This window comes from Oncorhynchus keta, chromosome 35 (genome assembly GCF_023373465.1).
Source record: "Oncorhynchus keta strain PuntledgeMale-10-30-2019 chromosome 35, Oket_V2, whole genome shotgun sequence".
In the NCBI taxonomy this organism is placed as follows: Eukaryota; Metazoa; Chordata; class Actinopteri; order Salmoniformes; family Salmonidae; genus Oncorhynchus; species Oncorhynchus keta.
Window position 1 is genome coordinate 31,835,151 of NC_068455.1, and position 25,666 is coordinate 31,860,816.

The following is a 25,666-nucleotide window of genomic DNA, read 5'->3' on the forward strand; positions in this document are numbered from 1 at the left end:
TCCTGCTTCCCCCCCCTCCCCTCGGTGCACATTATGGTTTTTACCCAAGGAGCACACAGCTCATTCAAATAACCAACTCATCATCAAGTTTTGATTATTTTAATCAGCTGTGTAATGCTATGGCAAAAAACATAAAGTGCACCCAGGGGGGGCCCCAGGACCGAGTTTGGGAAACCCTGTTATAGGGCACTGGCAAATCCAACTGGTCACCATTGAGAAACACCTTGGAAGTTTGAACTGTACCCCCCCATTTCATAACCCTTTCATGTATACCCCAGTAAAAATGATCACATGATATATTTATTCTAGCAAAATCTACAGTACACTGTAATGATTAAAGATAAATAAAATATATGGTATATAAATTACAGCGACATCGGTACAGAAACCTATAACTTAGAAGAAAAAGCATTTGGTCAGAGTGAATATTTTAGTGATGAGTGTAGCTTTATAATAGGCAGACCAGTCAGAAAGCCAGTGGGATCACAGTATGAGAGTTATAGTTATAGTACAAACCATGGCTGGGAGGAGGGGGGAGGAACAGGAGGTCACAAACGTTGTCTGAACATTACATTACCGTTAGCATGGAGAGCAGACTGTCATAGTCTGTGTTCTCATGCATTTTTTCGAGCCAATAGCGTCGGTAGGCATTCAGGAAGTAATTATTACTTTTGTGCCTGAGGGGAGGTACAGTATAGTCATTCAGGAGAGAACAGAGAGAGGGTAAAGTAGCAGAGACAGAGTAGTAGATATATGGTAAAAGGTTGGTAAGCCACTGTCACAAAGGGTACAGAGCGAGTTATGTGATAGTATTAGAGGTGGAAAGGAAAAGTAGACTGACATTGCATCAAATGTCCTTAACATTTCTAGCTCTAACCTGACTCAAAAGGCCAGTGCTTACTGATTACTCAACAATATGATGCAATGTCACATTCTCCCCAAAACATTCTCCAAACAACAACAATAACTAATAATTTGGTGACGAGGAGAGACATGAGAGCACACATTAAAGACGGCCGCCTCCAGGTCGGGCTCTCAATTGTTTTCCTCCCCACTGTCTCTCCTCCTGAGTCTCTGTGATTGAGTTACAGTGCAGCAGGGCATGAAATTGCTTGTGTCCTTTTCTATTCCTTGATAACTGCCTGAGGCGAGACATTTGTTCGTACAGATTAGGGGAGGGACGCTTCATATTAATACAGGGTCAGAGCCCAGCAAAGAGGGGTGAGACTCATGAGGCATAGAGAAAGAAATAGTGCAGGGTTGGAAATGAGAGAGAATGCTAAACTTAACACAGCCTGCTGCCTCCCAATACTGACATCAGCAGCTGGGGTATTCTATTGTAATATTTGACGATTATATTGTAATATTTATGTTTGTAAAGGACTGACTACACAACATGTAGATGGTTGTGTGATACCTGGGCAGGTTGTAGAGAGGAGCCATGCGGAAACAGGCCACCACCGCACGCTTTCTCTGCTTGGACAGCAGCTTCTGCCACACACACTTCTTAGACCTCAACGGCTGTTCCACCTACATTGAATAAATGAAGACAAAATATGTAAGTTGTAATACAACATACGAAACAGGGTGTATGGTTTGGATCACAAATGTGACTATTATCAAGTTGAGTAAAGATCAGAGAAGCAGGACATAAAGTATCCAGGATATAGATCACAGCTTAAGGATCTGTAACATGGATATAAGGGGCCCGGATAAAGAAGTGGATGTAGGCAGTAAGGGGGATGCATGGTGCAGCCAGCCAGTGACCTGCTCCAGATGGAAGACTGCGGCTGATATGCTCTGGACTCTGAACACTGTCCTCTCAGGGTCTGGAGGCCCCTCGTTCTTCACCATCACATCCTTATACAGGTTCAGCTGCCACCTCACTGCAGGGTCGTCTGACTGGGGGTGGGTTAGTACAGTGTAGGAGTTAGAACACATCACAGATTTTTGATAGAGTTGCTAGTTTTATGGATTACAATGATGCCATAATATACAGCTCACCTTTTCTTGAAGGTGCAAATTTTGCCGCACATGTTCCTTCACTTCATCATCTGTGTCCTTCTGTTGAGCAAAACATGAAAACAATTAGATACACCATCATCAGGTAGTGTGTGGCCAGTGATACCTGATCCTCAATCAGCATGGGTCCATGTGGGCTAGGATGGCCCTCTCACCAGGAGGTAACGTGTCTTGGCCAGGGAGATGAGCTCCTGGTCCCCGGGGGTGCACATGTTGAGTCCCATGGGCAGCATCTTCTTCAGGGCAGCAACGATCAGGGAGGTCTGGATGGAGTAGAACTCTCCTCGCTTCCTCTTATGCTTCCTCTCCTGGTCCTGACCCCCTGACTGTTACCAGGACGGAATGACACATTAATAATTTCACCTGGCACTCACTGAAAAATGGCACTCTATTGGCACTCTATTTTCCATATAGTTCACTACTTTTGTCTGCAAGTTGTGCACTGTATAGGGAGCCATTTGGTAATATATCAGATGGGCCACACCCTTTTTATAATAGCCAATGCAGTCACATTCTAAATTGCTACCTTGTTCTAACTGTGCTTATTTCACAGTGGAAGCACAGCAGCTGCACACCGAAGGCTGAATTAAACCTATAGGTAGCAGAGGGAACTAAGGCATTGTTCCATCGCTGGCGGCTGAAAATATTTGCCCATGAAGCATTTCAAATGTAGCTATAACCTGAAAGCAGCATTCGCCCACAGTTTGCCTGTACCCATATGGTGAGGTGTTATAAAAAAGGACTGCACTGAGAAACACAAATGGAAGAAGCTGGCACACAGAAGACACTCATATTCAAATCAGCAAGAGAGAAAGAAGCACCATTAACTGTATGCACGCACACGCACGCACGCACGCACGCACGCACGCACGCACGCACGCACGCACGCACGCACGCACGCACGCACGCACGCACGCACGCACGCACGCACACGCACGCACGCACGCACGCACGCACGCACGCACGCACGCACGCACGCACGCACGCACACACACACACACACACACACACACACACACACACACACACACACACACACACACACACACACACACACACACCCCGCCGCCCAGTACAGGAGCTGAGTGACACAGGCTGACTACAACGCTCGCTTCGAGTTCCCTCACGTTGCAAAATACATTTAGAAATCTAGATGATTCAATTATTGCACCCACACTGCTCGCACGCGGCAACGAGCGTCTGCGTTGACATGGGCTAAAATAGAAGTCAGTTCTGACGCAGATCGCGCTGCAAGTCCTGCCTCTCCCATCTCCTCATTGGTTTATAGAAGCAGGTACCCACGTGCCATCTCTTCATTGGTTATACCCACGTGGGTGACTGAAAGACGAACGAGGGCGGTGGCAGTAATGCACCTAATTTATGAAAGTTGCCAGTCGCAATATATATTCAAGAGAATAAAAAGCCTAGAAGGAGGAAAGATGACTAGAAAAGATTCAATTGACTGTTTGTGTGGATTAATTGTCGGTGTAGAACACCTTGGGCATTTCAGGTAAAATAACTCAATGTATATATACCAGGACCAATTAGCTAGCAACAGCAAGCTAGCAAAATAGGACAAATTAGCTAGTAAATGCAATTTAGCTTGCAAAATTGCCATAAAGGTTTAATGCTTTTTGACCTGTCCCCAAATTAATGTCATTGGTTCAGAGTTTGTTTTGATATTTTAACCTGTTTGTTGTGATCGTGTTTGGTGTGGGGGGACAAAATAAATGTATGCACCATGGCGCACGTGCGCAGCTGGTTTGGGTTCCGTGTAATAGAGACTGCCAGTGTGAGGTAGGTGCCACACACACCAGCGCAGGATATCCATCACCCAGAAACACCAGTGACGTGATCATGTTATTTGTCATGGGCGTGTTGACTTTCAATATCAGAGCTGGAACATGTTCGGCCCATAAGGGAATGAGAAACGCTCGTTATGATGACAAGCAGGGCTGATGAAGGAGGGGCGATAATGTGTAATGTGTTAACAGCAAGGCAGGGCAGACTATTGTGGTCCCGTGTGGCTCATTTGGTAGAGCATGGCGCTTCCAGTGAATTAAGTGTACAAGCAGACAGGATTTAAAAAATAAAACTATCAACAAATCTATTCCCTGTACCTGAGGAGGTGACATGGCTTCTGTTTGTGAGGGAATATTAGTTGTGTTGTTTGGCCACGGGGGGGTTGCTGAAGCAGGGAGAGAGAAAGAGCTGAATCTGCAGAATGGAGCCCAGTAACAAGGCTCAGCTGGAATGTGCTGACAGATAGCAGCAGGAGGTTGGACTGAGGTTAGCTGGGTTAGGATGTGAACATACATGACCACAGGGGTTGCAGAGTGCTATAGTCGTAGAGCACTCCAGCAGTGGGAATATGCTGTAATGTTTTGCAGGGGTGCATTTTTGTCCCCTCCAGTTTAATCATTGGAATGTGATACAAAACGAGGCAATAGTGTGCTTTAGGATCTTGCAGATGCCTCCAAGCGGTCAGGTAGGCTGAGGGAGTGTTTTTTCCCGACTGGATAAACTTCTAAAAGCAAAGTTGCGCCCCTGCTTTTTTGTCTGTCTCAGAAAGCAGCCACATTTGAATAAGCCCTACCTTTGACATCTTCGTCTTGCTATCACCAGTCAGGAAAGACAGGTTGTTGATTTCATTCTGAACCACAAAGTTCTGCTCTTCCCTTTTGAAGTTCTGAGGAAAGAGCAATACCAATGTACATGATGAAGACACCTTCTGCTTTGCTCATTTCTCAATCTAAAATGTCCTATCTATTTAATCGCTAGTTTGTCCATTGTTGATAAGGAGAAATCGTACATGTGATTTGCACCAGAGGATGAATATCTCAGCCACCATTCTGAAGAGTTCATTGGAGTCAGAGTCTGGTTCTTTCAGCCACCTGGACCTGCAGGAGAAAGGAGAGAGAAGAGATGATTATTATATATAAAATACACTCATCAGCCAGTACCCGGTCCGGTGCGACCCCCCCATTGCCTGAATGTTTCGGGCATGGATTCCACAGGGATGTTGGTCCATGCTGAGGCGATGGCATCACACCGTTTCTGCAGATTGGACGGCGGTACACCACCGCCACCAGCCTGTATCGTTGACACCAGGCAGGATGGGTCCATGGACCTTGCCTATGCCAAATCTTGACTCTGCCATCAGCATGCATGATGTAACAGGAACCGGGATTCGTTGGACCAGGTGATGTTTTTCCACTACTTAATTGTCCAGTGTACACGATTCTTGTCATTCTCCTTTGAGCTGTTCTCGCCCACAGGACTGCCGCTGACTGGAAGCTTTTTGTTTCTCACACTGTTCTCGGGAAACCCAAGACACTGTCGTGTGTGAAAAGCTCAGGAGGGGGGCCGTTTTGCCCATTCTAACATACTTTTCCCAACCTATATTGTGAATGTTTAAATTATGTATTCAATATAGACAAGAAAAATAGAATAATTTGTGTGTTATTAGTTTAAGCACACTATTGTTGTGACTTAGATGAAGATCAGCTCAAATTTATGCAGAAATCCAGGTAATGCCAAAGGGTTCACATACTTTTTCTTGCCACTGTACGTACACACACAACCAGTCAAAAGTTTTTGACACAGCTACTCATTCAAGGGTTTTTCTTTATTCTACATTGTATAATAATAGTGAAGACATTAAAACTATGAAATAACACGTATGGAATCATGTAGTAACCCAAAAAGTGTTAAACAAATCAAAATCTATTTTATATTTGAGATTCTTCAAAGTAGCCACCGTTTGCCTTGATGACAGCTTTGCACACACTTGGCATTCTCTCAACCAGCTTCACCTGGAATGCATTTCCAACAGTCTTGAAGGAGTTCCCACATATGCTTAACACTTGTTGGCTGCTTTTCCTTCACTCTGCGGCCTAACTCATTCCAAACCATCTCAATTGGGTTGAGTTCAGGTGATTGTGGAGACCAGGTCATCTGATGCAGTACTCAATCACTCTCCTTCCTGGAGGCGTTGGATCATTGTCCTGTTAAAAAAACAAATGAGTCCCACTAAGCGCAAACCTGATGGGATGGCGTATCGCTGCAGAATGCTGTAGTAGCCATGCTGGTTAAGTGTGCCTTGAACTCTAAATAAATCACTGATGGTGTCAACAGCAAAGCACCCCCACACCATCACACCTCTTCAATGCTTCACCGTGGGAACCACACATGCAGAGATCATCTGTTCATTGGTGTTGTGATGTGGTTGTGTTGTGGTTTCTTTGCAGCAATTCGACCATGAAGGCCTGATTCACGCAGGTCTCCTCTGAACAGTTGATGTTGAGATGTGTCTGTTACTTGAACTCTGAAGCATTTATTTGGACTGCAATTTCTGAAGCTGGTAACTCTAATGAACATATCCTTTGCAGCAGAGGTAACTCTGGGTCTTCCTTTCCTGTGGCAGTCCTCATGAGAGCCAGTTTCATCATAGCGCTTGATGGTTTTTGCAACTGCACTTGAAAGTTCTTGAAATGTTCCGGATTGACTGACAGTCATGTCTTAAAGTAATGATGGACTGTCGTTTCTCGTTGCTTATTTGAGATGTTCTTGCCATAATATGGATGTGATCTTTTACCAAATAGGGCTATCTTCTGTACACCACCCCTACCTTGTCACAACACAACTGATTGGCTCAAATGCATTACGAAATAAAGAAATTGCCCAAATTAACTTTAAAAAAAGGCACACCTGTTAATTTAAATACATTCCAGGTGACTACCTCATGAAGCTGGTTGAGAGAATGCCAAGTGTGTGCAAAGCTGTCATCAAGGCAAAGGGTGGCTACTTTGAAGAATCTCAAATCTATTTAGATTTTTTAAAACACATTTTTGGTTACTACATGATTCCATATGTATCATTTCATAGTTTTGATGTCTTCACTATTATTCTACAATGTAGACAATAGTAAAAATAAAGAAACTCTTGAATGAGTAGGTGTGTCCAAACTTTTGACTGGTACTGAATATGTATATAATACATTATAAGAGATTAACAAAAATCCATATAATATCCTCTGCTCCACAGCCTTGCCCCCAAACCAGTGTAGTCTTGAATTACAATAGGTCCTAGGGTACTGATGAAACACAACCACATCATCTCATTTCACTCCACTGTAAAACAACTCAATTAGCAGGCTCACCTGTTATTGTCAACGTAATGGATGAGCATCGGGTAGAAGGCGTAGAGGTCTCTGCAGAGCACAGCGAACTCATCCAGGATGAGGAGCTCAGCCTCCTGGGTGTCTCCCTTACTGTCAGCCTTCAGTAGCTCCTCCTCCGTCACCACCTTCACGGTCTTCTTCTTCAGCTTCTCCAGCGTAGGCAGGAAGTGACTCTTCAACAGAACAGCCCTGGCCTTACTGATGATGGGCTGGGCATACACTGCACCCACAGAAGTATTAGTGACAAACACATTGTCAGTTATTTTTCTTAGAAATTAAAAATAAAACAATACAAAAGCACTCTTGCTAGGAATGCAAAAGACAATCTTTTGTCATCTGATCAGTACTGTATACAAATATGCAAATAGGTTTTCCCTCAAAAGCAGTATGTTTCCTAAAGCTCCAACCCACTGTGACCGACTGCTGTACACTCCCACACAGTAATGCAACCCAACTAACCTGCGATCCTCTTCATCCAGGAGGCCTCGTCGATGCCCAGGTTGCTGTTGAGGATCTTCAGGATGTTTCCCAGGATGAGGCTGAGGTGTTCTGAGGTGACGGTGGTGGAAAACATACTGTGCGGAGACGCCTGGTTCTCTGGGCCCTTCTCCCACCAGTAGGACAGGTAGTTACACAGCATGGGCAGCACCACCTCGATAACGTGGGGCATCTCTGTGTAGCGCGCCCCAGACTCAGACATGTCGTTGATGTCCTTCATCAGGACGTCTAGACGAGGCATCTCCGGACACATCTCCTCCACCGCGTCTGGCATGCCTAGGACTACACAAACACAACACAAACATAACCACAACACAACACAAATGATAAGCAAACAACCATTTAATGCAGTGTTAGGGTTTACAGCATCGTAATAGTGTGGAACTCACTGGCGCGTTCGCGGGCAGTCTTGGTGTTGAACACAGAGCAGGGGTTGTGTTTGTTGAGCAGTGGCTCCAGGAAGGCCACAGGCATGGCGCCTGCCAGGGTGGCCAGACACTCCCCCAGGGCCGGCAGCTGCCTGCAGGGGAGAAGAAGAGACAGACACAGATCACAGCTTTATACTATCTATGATGTGATAGCATTCTCATATCATTATGTAAATAATACTACCTTTCCACATAGATGTTTTTTCCAGTCCCGAGTGCATACAGGCTGGTCAGGATACGATAGCATGACACTTGGACATCGTCCACTGAAAACACAAAGCAGAAAGCGTGCTTACATTGATATGCACAGCGTCAGCGACATGATTTAAAACGCAGTGCTCCACTCCTCCCATCTCCTACAGCTATAGGTCTTGCTGTGGTCACTCACAGAGCAGGTCCACTCCAAAGTGGTGCTGGGTGATGTGTTCAAACAGGGCAGTGAGGATGGGCAGTAGTGCCACCGTGGTGTAGTTAATGTTCTGGGACACGCCCTTCATCTGTGAGCGGGAGTGGGTGAACTTCCCCAACTTCAGGTTCTCAAAGGTCTTCTCCAGGTCCTCCGCTGCGTTCTCGAAGAACGTCCTTAACCCCGCCTTCACCAGCTCTGAGCCAGACTTCATCACCGTCCTGTCGGAGGGAAGGGGTTAATAATGATGGAGGAGTGTGTAGTCTGTCATTGTTGCCATTTTTGCACACAATAACCACATAATGTCCCCATGTGGGATATTAATGTTATCATTTTTGAGAACAATTATTTCCGTATGATTGAAGAGTTCCCAAAGGACAGCTTCATTTTCGTAGAGAAGAGCCTACAGAGAGCTCCCAAGGGACTGTGATTTGAGCTCCCATCTGACCTTGAATATTTACAGTGCATGATTTATACAGTAAATTATGTAAATATCTAGATTCAAGGGAAGGTTGTCAGTGTAGGTATGTGCAGAAATATTACCCCCCCCCCCAAAAAAAAAAAAACTGTTTGATACATTAAGCAGATTAGATTAGTCAATATTTTGTTAAGTATATTGTGACTTGTCGTAATGTTTTTTTGATTCTGTGTTGAATCTCCCAAAGGGAGGGAGGTGAAAGACAAAGCCTATGGGCAGGCACAGTACCATAACTACATCCTCAGTATCAACATCATGTTTAATGCATTGCTATTTTAACCTCAGTTTTTAGAACTGTTGCCTGAAACCACACATTGGTTCTGAAGAACACTAAGAGCCCAGAGCTAGCTACAGTACATGCTGTCTATGCATGCTAAGTGTACTTGTATAAATACCAGTGGGAGTTTTTTCTCTTAATGTCAATTATTCCAAGATGGCATGAATAACACAAACTGGTGAGAATAAACATGGTGTAATGTAAGTAATGTTGTATAGGTTAGACATGAGGTGGCCTCTTTTCCAATGACATGTGCTGTAAAATTGCTACGTAACAGATCTCTTACAAACCTTTGAACAAATTTCAAACTCTGTGGACGTATATTGTGACATAGGACTATAGGACTGAGCTCCACCCACCTGGTGTCCAGTGTGTGGGCCAGGATGTGGAGACAGCTCACCATGGTGGTGGAGTCACTCCCTACAGGAGAGCACAGTACAGCGATGTGCACACATATCACACACTAAGTCATTCATGAAAGCAATTTTAAAAAGCGCCGAATCAGCTCCTTACCGAAGAGGGAAATCCTGTGTCTGACAAGAGCTGCCAGTTTACAGAACAGGCTGGAAAAAAGAGAACGAGAGAAAGAACGAAAGCAGGGAGGTTAAAGTAAAGGGTAAGAGGAGGAAAAGATGACAAGATGAAGGGAGTAAAGAGAAGAGTAGGTAAGTAGCATACACAGGTAGTGAGAAAGTATAACTCGCTGCAGGGTGGTGAGATGGTAGTGTACCGACCTGGTGACCATCTCCTTCTCCTTATTAGATGCATAGCCGCTGCTGCTCAGGTTCTTACTGGGAGAAGACAGGAAGTAGAGACAGTGGTTCTTGAAGTACTGGTCTATCAGAGGGAGGAGCACCTTAAGGCAAAAAAAAACAATTTAGGAGATGTGTGACAATCTTTGTGCAATCTCATCTACTGCATTTAAATGTTCATTTGTTTCACAGATTCACAATATTCTCACTTTGGCGAAAAACTTGATTTCTTGCTCATGAGGGGACTTGTCTGTCTTACCACTGGTAGCCATGGCCTCTGAAATGGCAAGGTCAAAGGTCAATAAAGAGAAGACTGAGGCAGCATGGTCCATAACAGAGAAAAGGTAGAGGAGCATTCAAAGGCATGGATATGAACGTTAAGCAGAGGCTCTTACCAAGGTGGGCAATGAACTCCTGGGCTGAGTTCACATACTTGAGGAGCTTCTTGAGGAACTTGTAGGCAAACCTCTTCTCCATGGAGGAAGAGTCCTGCTCCATGTCCTTCAGACCTCTACAACACAGAAGGAAGGGAATGATGAAGTGTAATTCTGTCACACCAACGCACATCAATGTCTTCGGTCTTGACTGAAGGTGTCGTTAGTTTTCACACCCACACATGCACCCACACACGCACTCACTAACCTGGTGATAGCATAGCCGTTGATCTGTAGGAAGCGGAACAGGCCCTGGGCCTTCTCTTTGTCCCGGGCCTTCTCTTTGGCAGTCAAGGTGTCATAGGGCACTAGCAGAGGGTGAGTTGCCCCACCTGGAACCACAAATAACAACACTGAAACAAAGACAACCAATAAATCTCACATTTACTCTGACTACATTCCTCTGGCTCCTCCATCTCACAGTGATTGAAGAGTATTATAGAATCACCTCTAATTCCAAGGTCATTCTTTTTCTTCTTAGCCCAGATGTTGTGATAATTCTCAGCCACGACCTCCATCATGCCCTTGATCCAAAGAGCAAAGAGAACATCTGTTAATTAAATAACATATCCACAGCCTAGTCATAAACAAAAGCGTTATTAACAGCTACAAATTAACAACTGTGAGGTTCACTCACCTGTAACTCTCTAGACAGAACCACATTGCTGGTGTCTATTGGTGTTGGGTTGAAACCGTTACCCTGCCAAAATACAACATGAAAAACGAGTTAGAAGTCGAAAGAAACATTGAACATCCGACTCAGCAGTCCTGGTATATACAGCACTAGGAGGAGCGGGCCATCAGACTGAGTACCTGAGAGGAGGACTGGGAGATCTTCCGCATCTTCTCACTCTCCCGTAGGGACATGGTCTCTCCATCCTTGGTCCTGTCAATGTTCCAGCCCATAGCCAGCATGCTCTTCAGAGTCTCCCTCACCGGCAACCTGTGGATCTCCTTCTCCTGAGGACCACAGGAGTTAACACAGCACACAGACACGGATACACACACCAAGAGTTAACAATCAGTTAGGTCACTAGTGCTCACATTAGTGCATGCTGTATTTCAAATTCAAACCCTATGCTGTGTAATGCTGCAATGAACTACACCTTCTCTGTAAGGCCTTTGTAGGTCCTGAGCTGAGGGTGAGTCTTGGCCTTCTCATCTATACAGTCTCCGTACTTCCATCCCAACATCACCTGAAGTGCAGAGACAAGTATCTGGATGTCATAAGGTGTATGCACCAATTTGTAAGTCGCTCTGGATAAGAGCGTCTGCTAAATGACTTAAATGTAAATGTAAATGTAAGTATGACCCTTCTACAGAGCTGATATTACATTTTATCAGCTAGTTCTTCAACCCAAATAAAAACAAATAGAGTGAGCAACCCTGAAATAAGCATCATAGTATTTCTTCCAAGAGCGTACTGAAAAGCATTTATAAAATACAGTGCCAAAGCATTTTATTCTTAATCTTTATGCCCTGCAATAAAGAATTGATTCCTGGTGTCATTTTGCAGCATCAAATACACGTTACCCTGGCAGGGGATCTCATCTTTGGCCTACCTTCTCTGCTGACCATTTGTCATGGGAATGCTCAGCATATTTGTTGGCAACATTTTCCAGTTTCTCTGGAAGAGATATGCTGTAAAAACAGAGTAAAAATTACTCACTGCAGGTATAAATCTGGAGCATCCAAAATAATACATACTGGAATAAAGCATATGCAAATGCAGAGTCAAAGTATATAAAATCATTGTGTGCATAAGTGGCTCCTATAAAAAGCTATTCGATTACAAGTCAGAGTAGTATCGCTTTAATTAAATTGTCCTTAATTTGCTCGGACAGTCACCCTAGCCACTAGTTTCTGATGGCCACTCACTTGGCTGTGCTGATGGGTTTGGGGTCGAAGTTGCCCTGAGCGTCCACAGACGCAGGCTTCTCCAGGGTGGTGCTGATGGTGGAGTCTATGTAGTCAGGCGGTAAAGCCCCAGATATGGCACTCAGACAGGGCATGGCCATCTTAAAGAGATCTGCATCGTACTTCTGCTGGGAGACAGTGTGTGATTAGTTAACTATCAAAGAAAGCTCCACTGAGATCTCAATAAGGCTAATCTAGTGACTAGAGACTGCAGGAATGGCTAGAGGATACAAAAGATGCTTTTAGTGGCGCAGTGGTCTAAGGCACTGCATCTCCGTGCAATAGGTGTCACTACAGTCCCTGGTTTGAATCCAGATTGTATCATATCTGGCTGTGATTGGAGTCCCATAGAGCGGCACACAATTGGCCCAGCGTCATCCGGGTTTGGCCGGGGTAGGCCGAATTTGTTCTTAACTGACTTGCCTAGTTAAATAAAGGTTAAATAAAAAATGTAGAAATACAGAGAGCAGATACAGAGATTGATGATGTTCTCAGCCTGGGCTCTCTCTCACCAGCTTCATTTTCATGTGTGCACTCCAAGATGTGCACACATGTCCAGACAATTACATCAAAAAGAGGACCATCATGAAATGAATGTTCATATTCAACATCTACTTTGATTTGAAAAATGTAAATGCAAAAGGAAAAGGAAAGGCAATGAGACACTTTCTTACAGAGAAAATTCAATCGTATACCAATGCTCACTGTCAGAAACGTGGTACAAGATTACTGAAGGTTATGACCTATTGGCTTGATGATCAAAGCTCAGTACAGCCCTAGCTTGATTGTCTCATTATCAGCCTTTGAAGGCTTAACTAGGAGCCCTGTTGGAGACCTGACGTTCTCCTGGGTGCTGTGTTAGAGGTGACCTCGCTTACCCTCTGTGAGAGCGAATCCAAGACACCCCAGAAGATCTTCTTTGTGAGGAGCAGTTCCTCGTCTGAGGCCATGCCGTAGCTGCCCCAGCCTGATGGCAGACAGTAGTACTTCCAGCTCTGCTCGTAGTGGTTGGTCAAGAGCTGTGGCGGACACACAGGGTCAAAGGTCAGTCCATCAGACTTAGTGGGAGGATGTATGTACACTCTGCTGTGAGCTACACTGAAGGACTGGCAAACAGACACCTTAGCAACTGGCATACCGACACACAACACCCTGGCACCGAGCCAAACATCCCACGTAGAATCTCAAGCTGATGATACGTCATGCTGAATTAGTTCTTACTAGCTCGGCATAAAAACAGACAAGTGCCCCATGTGAGTGGAGGCAGAATCAAATGTGTCCAGTCTTCCACAGGCAGGCTGCTATTATTACTACAGTCTCTCTGGAGGGAAAACTCTGACAGAGAGGAGCAGTGAAGTCAACACGGTTCAATTCTTCCAGGCTGCTCTCTGCTCTCCGATGCTCAGCTGTTGTATTAAAAACAGCACAACTGCCAACATCTGCTTAATGCTGGGAACAATATCGTTAATAGGAGAGAGAGACGAAGTGAGAGACAGAGCGGGGGGGGCAGGTGGGCAGACGAAGAGAGAGGTAGAGGGATGGAGAGGACACATACCCTGAGAGGCATCTTGCAGTACTCTGTCAGCAAGGGCACGTCAAAGACCAGGCGGCGCAGGAGCTGCTGCAGCATGGAGGGGCGGAGGTACCTGCAGGCAGAGGAGGACCAGGGAGGGAACAGGAGATCAGAGAGACATCATCCAGAATAATACTGCTTCTGTTTGGCTTCTATGGCCACACAGTGAGCTTATTGCTTCCTAAAGTACATAGTGGAACACCTTACCTGCAGACAGCCAGCAGACACTCCTCGATAGCATCTCTCTGGGCCTTGGTGAGCGAGCGGCCCTTGGACAGCCTGTAGATGGTGTGTAGCGTGGAGTCGATTAGCGTGGCGTAGTGCTCTGTGCCAGCGAAGTGGGGGGCACAGCGGGTGAGCAGGGGAAGCATGGCAGAGCCAATGTACCTGTTCATGGCCAGAGCTGTCTCTGTGGTGCTGAGTACCTCCTACAGTGGAGGGGTCAGAGGGCACAATAGACCTGTCATCTAGCAGTCATCTCACCACCTAAGCACAACTTCAACTGTTCCACAATCACTATCATTAGGTATGCTCACAGATAAGACTTTCAACTACTGCAAATAGAAGCCAAGTGTGAGGCTAAATCTGCACATTTGTCCTTAGGGAATTGCTGATGAGGAATTAAAACAGCGGAGCAAAGTCTGTGTCCTCCTAGGGCTAGTCATATCTACAGAGTCTAACTCTCTAATACCAGGCCTGGAAGATGCTTAGCATCTTGCTGCATGGGAATCAAGCAGACTTTTATTTGCTAACTGCTGGATTACGTGGGTAGTTGATCATTAGCGCTTCCTAGTGTGGATCAATGTGCTGCGTGTCTGTATAGGAGTGGGGCGGCTGGTGGCTCAGGGGCTGTTCTTGTACTTTATCACATTAACACTGTGCTGGGGCTGGGGTGGAAGGTTGTCTCAGAAAAAGATCAAAAACAAGCAGAGCCAGGGATATTCCAGCCCTTGTCTCACCGCCTGCCTGCCCAGGCAATCACCAGGGTCAACCTCTACGAATACTCCAGTCAGCCCACACACACACCAGACTTTTTAAACAATCAGTTTTAAATACACCAACTCCCTCTCACACACAAGCCCTTAAATACACAGCATCCACTCCACTCAACTCCCACATCCTTGAATACCTCAACCCACTTGTCTGGTAAACAAAGAACTAGATGGCAAAACAAACAACTTGATGCCTTTGCCAAATATGGTCTCCCACCTCTCAGCTGAGGGTGAGCCCACCACCTACCGTGTCCAGAGAAGCAGAGGCTCGCAGGTCTGGCAAGAAGCCCACTTCCAGCAGGTGAAGTAGGAAGCTTTGGTCCTCGATACCATAGACCCGGTCCAGGAATAGCACCATGGGGGCCTTGTGGTCCGGGCAGAAACTGGCCGCCATATCAGGCTCTGTCACAGTGCCGTCTGTGGTGGAGATAGAGAGGTGGAGAAAGTGAAAATAGGATATAAAACAATGGTGAGATACACAAAGGAGGAAAACAAAATAAGAATATGGAGGTGTTGGGTCTCTGTGTAAATATGACTTGTGTTCTACATGTCTTTCTTGCAGTATTAACACAGCTGGAGAGCTACCCATACATTACATCAAGTCTCTTCTGTTGAAGAAAGCCATATGTATTCATTAGCAGCACTGCAGGGTTTCTGGGGAGGGAGACACCGCTGAGTGATTCAGTTCCCACTGGGCATAGATGTAAATTCAACATCTATTCCACATTGGTTCAACGTCATTTCATTGAAATACCATGGAATCAACGTTGGTTCAACCAGTGTGTGTGGCCAGTAAGGTTGTTGGCCAGCCGACAGCTCTCGTTGTGTGACGGTGCTAGCTAGCAGCGTCTTAAGATCAGAGCGTTGCCTTGCATGTGTAGAGCAATCAATAGAGAAGAATACACAGTAACAGAACAGAAATGAGAGGGAGATGAGGAGAGCAGAGCAGGCTTACTCAAAGCTGTGGGAGGTAGACAGACATGCACTGTGAGCTGGGATCAACAGCACTTCAGCACCACCATTGGGTTTCCTACTTTATTATGAATAACTCAACCAATTTTATTGGGCAGTCCTCTACCTTTGTGAATGACAGGCATCTTGAGGGTTACGCTGATGATGCCCACCAGGTCTTCAGTGGGCACTAGGGAGCGCAGGATGGCACGGATACGCAGGGCCTCCCCTTTCCCCTTGTTAATCAACTGAGGGAGGACGAGAGAGGCATTAGTCCTATTGGTGGAGAACATACATTCATTCAACCTTTACTTATCCAAGTGAGTCAGAGTGAACAGATGCTGAGATGTTTCGAATGCAAATGAACTCAGAGTAGGTGAGGGTTCATATGATCTGTGATGGGACCATCAGCTAAACTCACGTGCATCTCTGGGGCACAGCGTCCCAATAGGTCGATGAGGGCAGAGTAGAAGGACATGATGGCATTTCCCATGTGAACCACCTCTTCCTCCTCATCATCCTCAGCAGACCTGCCCACAACAAACACACAAGGGGGAGTGAGAAGGTCTGATGGGTCTTGTTATCTTAACTAACTGATGAGGATCTTACAGGGTTTACTTCGCTATGTACTATTAGCTCTATCCAGCTAGCACATTTGGTTCCTTGGAGTTTTAGGAACCTATGTTTTTGGTTTCCCAATGGTTCTGGGAACAAAGCCAAACGTTTCCTGACTGGTAAAATTAAACTTTTTTTAAACGCTGGGAACATACATTTTTAGGTTGCAGGGAGGTTCTGAGAACGCTTTACTATGGTTCCCTGAACGTTTTCCTGGGAGGTTTTGTTATTTTCTGAGAATGAAAATTGTAGGCTATTCGAAGGTAATTAAATGAGAACATGTTTCATTAAGATGTTTAATAACACTTCTGGCGTAGGTTAACTGTTTGGAATTCCAAGCACAGATAGGACAAATGAATCATGCTATCACATGTATTTTTTATTGTGGCATGGTGTCAGTTAGATTCAAACATGTGAGATAGCATGACATACATTTTTTACCCATGCAAACAAAGCTGTTCATTTTAGTCTATTTAAACAGAACCCATTTCAAAGGAAACAAGCACTCTTTAAGACCAGGTGTTTTATTTTTTATTTAACCTTTATTTAACTAGGCAAGTCATGGCCTGGGAACAGTGGGTTAACTGCCTGTTCAGGGGCAGAACGACAGATTTGTACCTTGTCAGCTCAGGGATTTGAACTTGCAACCTTCCGGTTACTAGTCCAACGCTCTAACCACTAGGCTACCCTAGTAGCGGCAAACACACCTGAACAAGATAGTAGATAGATAACAGAATGTACAGTACCAGTCAAAAGTTTGGACACACATACTCATTCAAGGGTTTTTCTTTATTTGTACTATTTTCTACATCATAAAATAAAATAGTGAAGACATCAACACTATGAAACAATTTGGTAACCAAAAAAGTGTTCTCTCAACCATGTTCATGAGGTAGTCATCTGGAATACATTTAAATTAACAGGTGTGCCTTCTTAAAAGTGAATTTGTCGAATCCTACTTAATGCGTTTGAGCCAATCAGTTGTGTTGTGACAAAGTAGCGGTGGTATACAGAAGATAGCCCTATTTGTTATAAGACCAAGTCCATAGTATGGGAAGAACAGCTCAAATAAGCAAAGAGACAGTTCACCATTACTTTAAGACATGAAGGTCAGTCAATGTGGAAAATATCAAGAACTTTTAAAGTTTCTTCAAGTGCAGTCGCAAGAAACATCGGGTGCTATGATGAAACTGGCTCTCATGAGGACCGCCAACAGGAAAGGAAGACCCAGAATTACCTCTGCTGCAGAGGATAAGTTCCTTAGAGTTTACCAGCCTCTGAAATTACAGCCCAAATAAATGCTTTACAGAGTTCAAGTAACAGACACATCTCAACATCAACCGTTCAGAGGAGACTGAGTGAATCAGGCTTCCATGGTCAAATTGCTGCAAAGAAATCACTACTAAAGGACACCAATAATAATAAGAGACTTGCTTGGGCCAAGAAACACAAGCAATGGAGATTAGACCGGTGTAAATCTGTCCATTGGTCTGATGAGTATTTTTGGTTCCAGCCGCTGTGTCTTTGTGAGACGCAGAGTTGGTGAATGGATGATCTCAGCATGTGTATTTCCCACCATGAAGCATGGAGGAGGAAATGTGATGGTGTGGGGGTGCTTTGCTGGTTACACTGTCAGTTATTTATTGAGAAATTAAGGCACACTTAACCAGCAAGGTTACTACAGCATTCTGCAGCGATACTCCATTCCATCTGGTTTGCACTTAGTGAGACTATTATTTTGTTTTTCAACAGGACTATGACACACTTCCAGGCAGAGTAAGGGCTATTTGACCAAGAAGGAGAGTGATGGAGTGCTGCATCTGATGACCTGTCCTCCACAATCATCCAACCTCAACCCAATTCAGATGGTTTGGGATGAGTTGGAGAGTAGGAGAAATCCATAACATCATGGGGATTTTCCAGTATCTATATTGTTTTCTCAGAAGTGGGGAACATAACTGAACATATATCAACATGGGGTTAATCATTAGACATGTGTAAGCATAACGTAGGCTACTGGATACGTACATGGGTTAATCATTCATTGGCAACATAGGCCTGAACTTGTGAAGGTCAGTGACTATGTACTTTATTTAATCAACACTAGAACCACAAGCCATGTATATGTATTGGGGAGACATGTTACATACTGGGAAGATATGTTTGTATTAATCAAATACTATTAGAAAAACATATATTCGGAACATATATATGCAATACATGTATAATTGTTTTGTATTAGAATTGTGGTGTCGCCACCAATATAATCTAAACTTGAGCTAGATAAGTCAGATGTCGGGGTAAACAAGCCAGAATTGAGACAGAAAGATAATGGTGGCGCAGGGCCAAGGGGTGTTAATCATTTACATAGAAAGGAGTTACTGTGTATGTTATGCAAGAGTGGAAAGGTATAAAAGCACTTTCATGGAATTGCTCGGCTTCTGTTACTTTTGTAATAAAGTCTAATTGAATTTACAAGTTCCGGTATCTGAAATATTTGATTCAATATTTCCACGACAAGATTCAAGGAAAAGCAGCCAACAAGTGCTCAGCCTATGTGGGAACTCCTTCAAGACTGTTGGAAATGCATTCCAGGTGAGGCTGGTTGAGAGAATGCCAAGAATGTCATCAAGGCAAAGGGTGGCTACTTTGAAGAATCTCAAATATAAAATAGATGTAGATTTGTTTAACACATTTTTGGTTGTTACATGATTCCTTATGTGTTATTTCATAGTTTTGATGTTTTCACTATTATTCTACAATGTAGAAAATAGTAAAAATAAAGAAAAACCCTTGAATGAATAGGTGTGTCCAAAATTTTAACTGGTACTGTATATGTTTAAAAAATAACATTCTTAGAACGTTCTTTGAACGTTACTAATGTTTTCTTGTGGTTTTTATGGAACGCTTTCTTAATGTTCTGAGAACACGAGTTTAAATAGAACCATGAGGAAACCTGCAGAAAAAGTTATGCTGAAGTACTGAAATGCCCATAGAAGAATGTTTGTTTTAATGTTCGCTGAACGTTCTGAGATCATGACTTGAAATAGAATATTATGTGCCAGCTGGTTATGCTGTTAGCTCTTGCTCTATAGCTATGGCAGGTACAGTATGTATCTTACACGTCAGAGCTGACCCCCTGGGCAGAGGAGGGCAGGTCCAGAGCAGGGTTCTCAGAGATCTTGATGGCCTCCTTCATGGCTGCTAGCAGCCCGTTACCCCCCTCTCCTCTCAGGGCCGGACCAAAACACTCTGGACGCCTGATCAGTAGCTTCACCACCACACTGGAGTTCTCCTCCACACTCTCACCTGGAACACACAAACAGACACACACACCAGGTTAACAACACAAATATATCAGTGGTAAACTGCATTAGCACATTGACATCGACACAAGATGCACATAAAAATGCATTGGAGGTGGAAAAACACACACACATATATATCAACAACTCTGACAGAGACATAATACTCCAACGGGCACCCAAACGCCTCAGAGGTGAACAGCATCAGATATAAACCTCATCTTGTGAGTGCTTGCCAATGTATCGCTACTTTTTTTTGGTCCATCACTGTCAGGAAGGAAATTAATGGCTGCCTTGCTCTTTCAGCCAGGAGCTGTTCCTCCACTGAGCTCTACTGGCACTGAGGTTGTAGCTCCCAGATACTAACCTTCTCAGGCAGTCTAGCCTGCTCTGCAGCATACAGACAGGCCCTCTCTAACCCTGCCTACACCTGGTGTGGATGGCACACAGAGACCAAGGTTCAGTACAGTAGCTGTTGATAGTCATTACAGTACAGTGTCCTAGCTACCATTAACAAAGACAGCAAAGCGCAGGAAGGAGAGGTAGCGCTCGCCCTCTATGGGGTTCCAACCGATGTCAGGGTAACCTTTGTCCAACAGCATGGGACAGCTCTGGAGCCCACAGCCTGCTAGGTACGTCACCACCTGCAATACACAACCAGGACACAATCAGGGCACACCAAGGTCACAAATCAGGACACAATCAAGACACAACCAAGACAAGCTTAATAACAGACACATGGACTGAGGATAATCTTAAACTCATAGACACAAAACACTAATTCTAATGCACACACATCAACATACACAAATCCACTAGAGACAGCATCTTCTACCTTATCCAGGTCAGGTTCCTCCAGGGCCAAGGCCAGGCCGTTATTGTCCATCACAGAGGAGGCAGCCACGTCTAGAGGAGTAGAGCCCCTCATGGCCGGAGACGCTGTAGGAAGAAAACATATATAGGATCCCATTAAAGTAGCTTCTTTCTTACAGGCATTTACAACAATTATGGTATATAGAGAACTAATCTCCATTCCACTAAGTCTGAGGTAGTCAGCAATTGTGTAAATTTGTGTCTTTATTTTATTTTCTATATATAGTCTGTAATGTCTATGTTAGTGTTTTAAATGTATGCAAATTGCAAAGTAATTTTGTCTGTAATGTATTTTTCGTTATGTGTGGGACCATAAATCATAAATCATTAAGATGGGAGATAGTGGGAGTAACAAAGCCAACAGCAGGGGGCAGCATTTACACTCATGAACCAGGACCAGGCTCTGATTGGACTGGCAGATTATTCATCTGTCAACTGATCTAAACCAAACTTTCCAGCTCCTACTTGCAACAATTACACATAGCTTATATTGTTTCACTGAGTTTATCCAAGCCTATGAACACTGCTTGAGGAGAAATCACTGATGTAAAGGACACTTCAATTTCTGTGTTTTCATAAACAGAGAAATTCAAAAATGTGTAAAATATTGGTTCACACTAAACTCAAAGACTTTGTCTAATACAGGTGCAAGACTGTGGTTAGATTATCCTTTGCCTGTGGACCATTCAGTGTGCGAGGTATTCCAGAAGAGAAGCAATCTCTCTCTGCCACAGCAGGGTGTTCAGGGTGACTGTGGCATCTCTCCTGATAGAATGTACAATTACCCTCTCAACTGATGAATTCTCAACATGACCGACTGGCCGAACACACACACACACACACACACACACACACACACACACACACACACACACACACACACACAACACACACACACACACACACACACACACACACACACACACACACACACACACACACACACACACACACACACACACACACACTTGTTCTCAGATGTGTGTCTAATGTACGCAGACTGGCAGCTCAAGGACCTAACCTGAGGCCCCAATGAGATTATTGTCCATAATAATGAGAACAGCGTCAGAGATGTTGTCACACCCAGTGTAACTACAGTATGAGCCAGTTGTCCCAATATCAAAGAGACCCTGGTAAAATCATGTCATTTTCCTGTCAGATATGCCACATAAATAAATGGGGCGGCAGGGTAGCCTAGTGGTTAGAGCGTTGGACTAGTAACTGAAAGGTTGCAAGTTCAAATCCCCGAGCTGACAAGGTACAAATCTGTCGTTCTTCCCCGAACAGGCAGTTAACCCACTGTTCCTAGGCCGTCATTGAAAATAAGAATTTGTTCTTAACTGACTTGCCTAGTAAAATTAAAATAAAGCCAGAGGTGTAAAGTGCTAAACAAGGTCATAAAAAGAACTGAGAAACAGGGAAGGAGTGCCTTGAACTTGCCCAATAATAAACACTTGTTTTTGTTTTAATACAGTGTGCCCTAACAAATATGACCCAGGTGTACCTACCCAGGCCCACGCTGCTGTTTTCCAAGAGGTAGCTGAGGTGGTCAAACATGGCCTTCTGGTTCTGACGACTGATCCTGCAGAAGTAACACAGGAAGCGACAGCAGCTGGCCACCATCTTGGGGAACGCTATCTCCTGAGAGAAGAAGAAAGAGAATAGACTTAATGGAGGTTCAACCTGTACAATTCTCAGTACAAAACAGACACTTAGCTGACATACAGTGCATTCGGAAAGTATTCAGACCCCTTGAGTTTTTCCACATTTTGTTACGTTACAGACTTTTTCTAAAATTGATTAAGTCATATTTTTTTCCCTCATGAATCGACACACAATACCCATAATGACAAAGCAAAAACAGGTTTTTAGGATTTTTTTTTACATCGGTATTCAGTCCCTTTACTCAGTACTTTGTTGAAGCACCTTTGGCAATGATTACAGCCTGGAGTCTTCTTGGGTATGACCCTTCAAGCTTGCCACACCTGTACTTGGGGAGTTTCTCCCATTCTTCTCTGCAGATCCTCTCAAGCTCTGTCAAGTTGGATGGGGAGCTTCGCTGCACAGCAATTTTCAGGTCTCTCCAGAGATGTTCGATTGGGTTCATGTCCGGGCTCTAGCTGGACCACTCAAGGACATTCAGAGTCCCGAAGCCACTCCTGGATTGACTTTGCTGTGTGCTTAGGGTCGTTGTCCTGTTGGTAGGCGTACGTTCGCTCCAGTTTGAGGTCCTGAGTGCTCTGGAGCAGGTTTTCATCAAGGATCTCTGTACTTTGCAACATTAATCTTTCCCTCGATCTTGACTAGTATCCCAGTCCCTGCCGCAAAAAAACATCCCCACAGCTTGATTCTGCCACCACCATGCTTCACCGTAGGGATGTTGCCAAGTATCCTACAGACATGACGATTGGCATTTACACCAAAGAGTTCAGTCTTAGTTTCATCAGACCAGAGAATCTTGTCTGAGAGTCTATAGTTGCCTTTTGGCAAACTCCAAGTGGGCTGTGCCTTTTACTGAGGAGTGACTTCCGTCTGGCCACTCTACCATAAAGGCCTGATTGGTGGAGTGCTGCAGAGATGATTGTCCTTCTGGAAGGTTCTCCCATCTCCACAGAGGAACTCTGGAGCTCTGTCAGAGTGACAATCAGGTTCTTGGTCACCTCCCTGACCAAGGCCCTTCTCCCCCAATTGCTCAGTTTGGCCGGACGGCCAGCTCTAGGAAGAGTCTTGGTGGTTCCAAACTTCTTCTATTTAAGAATAAATGGAGGCCACTGTGTTCTTGGGAACCTTCAATGCTGCAGACAATTTTTGGTACCCTTCCCCAGATCTGTGCCTCGACAGTCCTGTCTCAGAGGTCTTTGGACAATTCTTTCAGCCACATGGCTTGTTTTTTGCTTTGACATGCACTGTCAACTGTGGGACCTTGTATAGACAGGGGTGTGTACCTTTCCAAATAATGTCCAATCAATTGAATTTACCACAGGTGGACTCCAATCAAGTTGTAGCAACATCTCAAGGATGATCAATGGAAACAGGATGCACCTGAGCTCAATTTTGAGTCTCATAGCAAAAGGTCTGAATACTTAAGTAAATAAAGTCTTTGTTTTTTATTTTTAATAAATGTACTAAAAGGTCTAAAAACCTGTTTTCGTTTTGTCATTATAGGGTATTGTGTGTATATTTATGAGGATATTTAAAAATATAATACATTTTAGAATAAGGCTTGGCCTCCTGAGTGGCACAGCTGGCAGCTTCATTAAATAGTACTTGCAAAACACCAGTCTCAACGTCTACAGTGAAGAGGCAACTCCGGGATGCTGGCCTTCTTGGCAGAGTTCCTCTGTCCAGTGTCTGTGTTCTTTTGCCCATCTTAATGTTTTCTTTTTATTGGCCAGTTTCAGATTTGGCTTTTTCTTTGTATCTCTACTTAGAAGGCCAGAATCCCAGAGTCGCTTCTTCATTGTTCACGTTGAGACTGTTGTTTTGTGGGTACTATTTAATGAAGCTGCTAGTTGAGGACTTGTGAGGCATCTGTTTCTCAAACTAGACACTGTAATGCACTTGTCCTCTTGCTCAGTTGTGCACCGGGGCCTCCCGCTCTTTCTATTCTGGTTAAAGCCAGTTTGCGCTGTTCTGTGAAGGGAGTACTACACAGCGTTGTACGAGATCTTCAGTTTCTTGGCAATTTCTCGCAAGGAATAGCCTTCATTTCTTAGAACAAGAATAGACTGACGAGATTCAGAAGAAACCACAAACCCACAAATGCTGATGCTCCAGATACTCAACTAGTCTAAAGGCCAGTTTTATTGCTTCTTTAATCAGGACAACAGTTTTGAGCTGTGCTAACATAATTGCAAAAGGGTTTCCTAATGATCAATTATCCTTTTAAAATGATCAACTTGGATGAGCTAACACAACATGCCATTGGAACAAGAGTGATGGTGGCTGATAATGGGCCTCTGTACACCTATGTAGATATTCTATAAAGAATCTGCCGTTTCCAGCTACAATAGTAATTTACAACATTAACAATGTCTACACTGTATTTCTACACTGTTATTTTAAATGGACAAAGAAATGTGCTTTTATTTAAAAAACAAGGACATTTCTAAGTGAACGGTAGTGTATATATATTTTTTTTAGAATAAGGCTGTAACGTAACAAAATGTGGAACAATTCAAGGGGTCCGAATACTTTCTGAAGACACTGTACTATAAGTAGATGTAAATCTACGCTCTCACACAAGCAAAGTGTGTTGAGTCTACTGAGTACTTGGTTTCCTCAGGGCTTGTTACTATAAATCCCCTTCACTAATGAATGCCTGCTGGGATGTGTTTATTTCTGCACTCCTCTGCCTTCCCAACACACACTCAGCCTCCCTGCTACATGCAGTACAGTCACCCTTACATTGCTCTGCAGCACACACACATTGAAGCTCTGGAAAACCTGACTTTTATGTATTAAATCCTACCACCAATATTTTCTCAAGCTTGTTTATTGATGTGGTGCCAAAGTCCAAGGACATTGTTACAACGACATTCAAGAATGACACCTTGCAATTGCAGAATGGAAACAGGGAGCTTGTGTTACCTTTCTCACACCACTACAGTATTCATTTCAATAGACCCTTTACATGCCCCGTTGTTAGAGTGCAATATATTCTTGTAAAAAATAAAGAGCGGCACACACTCTATATACAAGTTCTCAGTAATTTATTAATTAAACCACCAATGTCCTTCTGTGGCTCAGTTGGTAGAGCATGGCGCTTGTAACGCCAGGTTAGTGGGTTCGATTCCCGGGACCACCCATACGTAGAATGTATGCACACATGACTGTAAGTCGCTTTGGATAAAAGCGTCAGCTAAATGGCATATATTATTATTATATTAATGTTTTGTCACACAAATCAAATCAAATTTTATTTGTCACATACACATGGTTAGCAGATGTTAATGCGAGTGTA

General features: G+C 44.1%; 1 protein-coding gene and 1 long non-coding RNA gene across 12 annotated transcripts in view; one reads left to right on the forward strand and one right to left on the reverse strand.

Annotated features, from left to right (window-relative positions):
- The window catches only part of LOC118369092 (ryanodine receptor 3-like), a 168,235-nt gene that overhangs the window by 20,762 nt on the left and 121,807 nt on the right, over positions 1-25,666 (reverse strand). For 6 of the 11 annotated variants that reach the window (XM_052496883.1, XM_052496879.1, XM_052496884.1 and 3 more), the window contains 34 exons: positions 22,212-22,344; positions 20,666-20,769; positions 20,339-20,474; positions 19,648-19,834; positions 16,332-16,440; positions 16,038-16,158; positions 15,207-15,376; positions 14,175-14,395; positions 13,950-14,040; positions 13,273-13,413; positions 12,356-12,519; positions 12,040-12,118; positions 11,584-11,673; positions 11,291-11,437; positions 11,115-11,177; positions 10,926-11,001; positions 10,686-10,809; positions 10,439-10,554; positions 10,253-10,320; positions 10,026-10,147; positions 9,805-9,854; positions 9,651-9,711; positions 8,519-8,757; positions 8,315-8,396; positions 8,092-8,222; positions 7,664-7,984; positions 7,184-7,424; positions 4,835-4,922; positions 4,619-4,711; positions 2,178-2,348; positions 2,005-2,064; positions 1,768-1,902; positions 1,418-1,530; positions 578-677 (listed from right to left, as the gene is read on the reverse strand). In XM_052496883.1, the coding sequence (XP_052352843.1) occupies positions 578-677; positions 1,418-1,530; positions 1,768-1,902; positions 2,005-2,064; positions 2,178-2,348; positions 4,619-4,711; positions 4,835-4,922; positions 7,184-7,424; positions 7,664-7,984; positions 8,092-8,222; positions 8,315-8,396; positions 8,519-8,757; positions 9,651-9,711; positions 9,805-9,854; positions 10,026-10,147; positions 10,253-10,320; positions 10,439-10,554; positions 10,686-10,809; positions 10,926-11,001; positions 11,115-11,177; positions 11,291-11,437; positions 11,584-11,673; positions 12,040-12,118; positions 12,356-12,519; positions 13,273-13,413; positions 13,950-14,040; positions 14,175-14,395; positions 15,207-15,376; positions 16,038-16,158; positions 16,332-16,440; positions 19,648-19,834; positions 20,339-20,474; positions 20,666-20,769; positions 22,212-22,344 (4,347 nt within the window). The remainder of the gene's footprint in view (positions 1-577; positions 678-1,417; positions 1,531-1,767; positions 1,903-2,004; positions 2,065-2,177; positions 2,349-4,618; positions 4,712-4,834; positions 4,923-7,183; positions 7,425-7,663; positions 7,985-8,091; positions 8,223-8,314; positions 8,397-8,518; positions 8,758-9,650; positions 9,712-9,804; positions 9,855-10,025; positions 10,148-10,252; positions 10,321-10,438; positions 10,555-10,685; positions 10,810-10,925; positions 11,002-11,114; positions 11,178-11,290; positions 11,438-11,583; positions 11,674-12,039; positions 12,119-12,355; positions 12,520-13,272; positions 13,414-13,949; positions 14,041-14,174; positions 14,396-15,206; positions 15,377-16,037; positions 16,159-16,331; positions 16,441-19,647; positions 19,835-20,338; positions 20,475-20,665; positions 20,770-22,211; positions 22,345-25,666) is intronic. The other 5 variants (XM_052496885.1, XM_052496880.1, XM_052496887.1 and 2 more) reach the window with 1 other exon arrangement.
- LOC127915945 (uncharacterized) lies at positions 18,808-22,365 on the forward strand. Its single transcript, XR_008093067.1, has 2 exons — positions 18,808-19,120; positions 22,178-22,365. It is a non-coding gene; the product is annotated as an uncharacterized LOC127915945 (long non-coding RNA).